The sequence below is a fragment of the Nanorana parkeri genome, unplaced genomic scaffold (genome assembly GCF_000935625.1).
Source record: "Nanorana parkeri isolate BGI_ZX_2015 unplaced genomic scaffold, ASM93562v1 scaffold379, whole genome shotgun sequence".
NCBI lineage: Eukaryota > Metazoa > Chordata > Amphibia > Anura > Dicroglossidae > Nanorana > Nanorana parkeri.
Window position 1 is genome coordinate 1,024,221 of NW_017306647.1, and position 2,827 is coordinate 1,027,047.

General features: G+C 55.4%; 1 protein-coding gene across 1 annotated transcript in view; it reads right to left on the bottom strand.

Annotated features, from left to right (window-relative positions):
- Positions 1-2,567, bottom strand: part of LOC108789169 — a 14,587-nt gene extending 12,020 nt beyond the window's left edge. The window contains exon 1 of the mRNA XM_018559114.1: positions 2,417-2,567. Coding sequence (XP_018414616.1) covers positions 2,417-2,546 — 130 coding nt within the window. The 5' untranslated portion in view covers positions 2,547-2,567. The remainder of the gene's footprint in view (positions 1-2,416) is intronic.
- Positions 2,568-2,827: the final 260 nt, after the last annotated feature.

Below are 2,827 nucleotides of genomic sequence, written 5' to 3' on the forward strand. Positions count from 1 at the left end.
CCCCCCTCGCACACACCAGGGGGCCCCCCCTCGCACACACCAGGGGGCCCCCCTCGCACACACCATTACATGGAGGAGAAATGTTTCCACCTCGCCCAGCTGACGTCTCATTCTATTGCAACGGAAAACATGGCCGTGCACGCTGCCGTCGCTGAATGATGGGAGTAAAGCATTGATCGGCTGTAATCAATAATCAATAATAAAAGATACAATGACGAGTCAACACAAAATGATTTCACAATACGGGACCGCATCCTCGCCACAAACAGAACCTCCCCACGCAACAGGGCTGTCCAAGTGCGGCACCCGGGGCCACAAGGCTTTTCAGCTTGGAGTTACTCTCTCTATAACTTATTATTCTAGTAGCGCCAACCCAACCCACCTGCTGTAGGAGGAACTACTAGTCCCAGCAGGACTGGCAGTGCAAGTCCAGGGAAGTCAAAGGGATTTGGAATCCAGTTTCGGCATCAACAAGTCCCTCAGTGCTGGGAGAGATCAATATTGAACATCCAACACGTTACCGGGGATCTGAAGATAATTCCAGTCAGAGTTCCTACCTCCGTCGTGTCTTTATTGCCAGAGACTGACCCGGTGACCATCATCACCCAGACAGAATGTGATGGGTTGTGAGAGTTGTCACCAGAACAGGAAGTGAGGGGGAATCTTCCAATGGGGGGACACCTGTTTCTGTGACAATTGTGTCCGCAGGACAGGAAGTCAGAGGGACACATAACCCGCATATAAACCTTCTCTGCTGTATGAACTTTTTCGTGTCTTTAGATACATTGTGACTGTTAATCAGCCGCCCGGTACATTATATATAAGAAAGGATGGTCATGTGACTCACTTCCTGCACCCCGCACAATGATCACATATGACTCAGCAGGACTAGTGTAAGTTATGTGACCGCTATGTGCAGCATCAGCTTTCCCGGCACTCTTCCTTATCCCGGATTATGCTGAGGGCGGCTGCTTCTGGTAAAGGCGGAGTACTAGTTAGTCCCGGTGTAAGTGACCCGTTAGGCTGGGCACAGAGGAGCATGCTGGTACTACCAGTCTATATATAAAACACATTCAGCAATCTCAGCACTTCCAGTTCCATTTCTAGCCGGCTATCCTTGCCTCCGGCAGACAGGTCACCCCACCCCCGGGTCATTGCCATCCGGTCACCGCATAGTTGTCCTGGAACCTGGCAGACACTTGGCCATTGTTTGGGCTGTTAAGACCTAATCCTGGTGATCTCTCCAATTAGTCCCGGCCCCATTAGAGCAATCGCTGATCATCTAGTCCTAGTAGTCTAGTTAGCCCGGAGGTAACCCTCTGTAGCCATGACCGTGCCAGCAGCTTGCTCCTCTAGTTAGCCCAGGCACTAATGGCATCCCGGTCAGTAGCTAGCCCTAGCACAATCCATCTGACCTCTAGCTAACCCTGGAACTGGAAGCTTAGGCTTTGGTTAGCCCTGGCACTAGTAATGGTGGGATCCCTGGCACTAGTATCGGTGGGATCCCTGGCACTAGTATCGGTGGGATCCCTGGCACTAGTATCGGTGGGATCCCTGGGCAGCCCTGGCACTAGTAACGGTGGGATCCCTGGGCAGCCCTGGCACTAGTAACGGTGGGATCCCTGGCACTAGAAACGGTGGGATCCCTGGGCAACCCTGGCACTAGTAACGGTGGGATCCCTGGCACTAGTATCGGTGTGATCCCTGGGCAGCCCTGGCACTAGTATCGGTGGGATCCCTGGGCAGCCCTGGCACTAGTATCGGTGGGATCCCTGGGCAGCCCTGGCACTAGTATCGGTGGGATCCCTGGGCAGCCCTGGCACTAGTATCGGTGGGATCCCTGGGCAGCCCTGGCACTAGTATCGGTGGGATCCCTGGGCAGCCCTGGCACTAGTAACGGCAGGTGCTCTGTGTAGCCCGGGCACTAGTAACGGTGCCATCTCCGGTTAGCCCTGGCACTAGCAATCATGTGATCTCAGGGCAGCCCTGGCACTAGTAAGGGTGTGATCCCTGGGCAGCCCTGGCACTAGTACCGGTGCGACCCCTGGCACTAGTACCAGTGCAATCTCTAAATAGCCCTGGCACTAGTAGTCATGTGATCTCTGGTTAGCCCTGGCACTAGTAGTCATGTGATCACTGACTAGCCCTGGCACTAGTAGTCATGTGATCACTGACTAGCCCTGGCACTAGTAGTCATGTGATCACTGACTAGCCCTGGCACTAGTAGTCATGTGATCCCTGGTTAGCCCTGGCACTAGTACTATAATCTCTGGTTAGTCATGAAACTAGTAGTCCGGCCTGTAGTTAGTCCTGGTACTAGTAGTCACGTGATTTCTGGTTAGTAGTCCTGGTTCCATTAGTCCGTCCTGGCGGTAGCAGTCCCCCCCGGTCACGCCGGCGGAGGACCGTTCAGTACCTGTCTTGGGCCGGCTGCGGTTGATGTGGTTCATGTCGTGCTCGCTGGGGCTCAGTCTGTCCTTCCTGCGGCTCCCCTGCCCTTCCCGGGGGTTACTGTTCTCATCCTGGGCCACCGGCTCCTTGTGCATCGTCAGCGCAGCGAGAGAAGAATGAAGACCGGAGACACCGACACACACACAGACCTCACCCACACCGGCCGGGAGGAGGAGGAGGGCCTATCGAGGGCGGAGACACTACCTGCCACTCCCACAACGGCCGAGAAGAGGGGGAACAGCACGGAAACCACACCCAGCCCGGCCAGGGAGACACGCGATTGGAGCAGAAGGCTGGCGAGGTGGAGACTTCGTGGAGTCCACGCCTACGTGCCCCAGCGGGAAACAGAAAAGAGAAGGAGGGGTCTCGTGGGGCG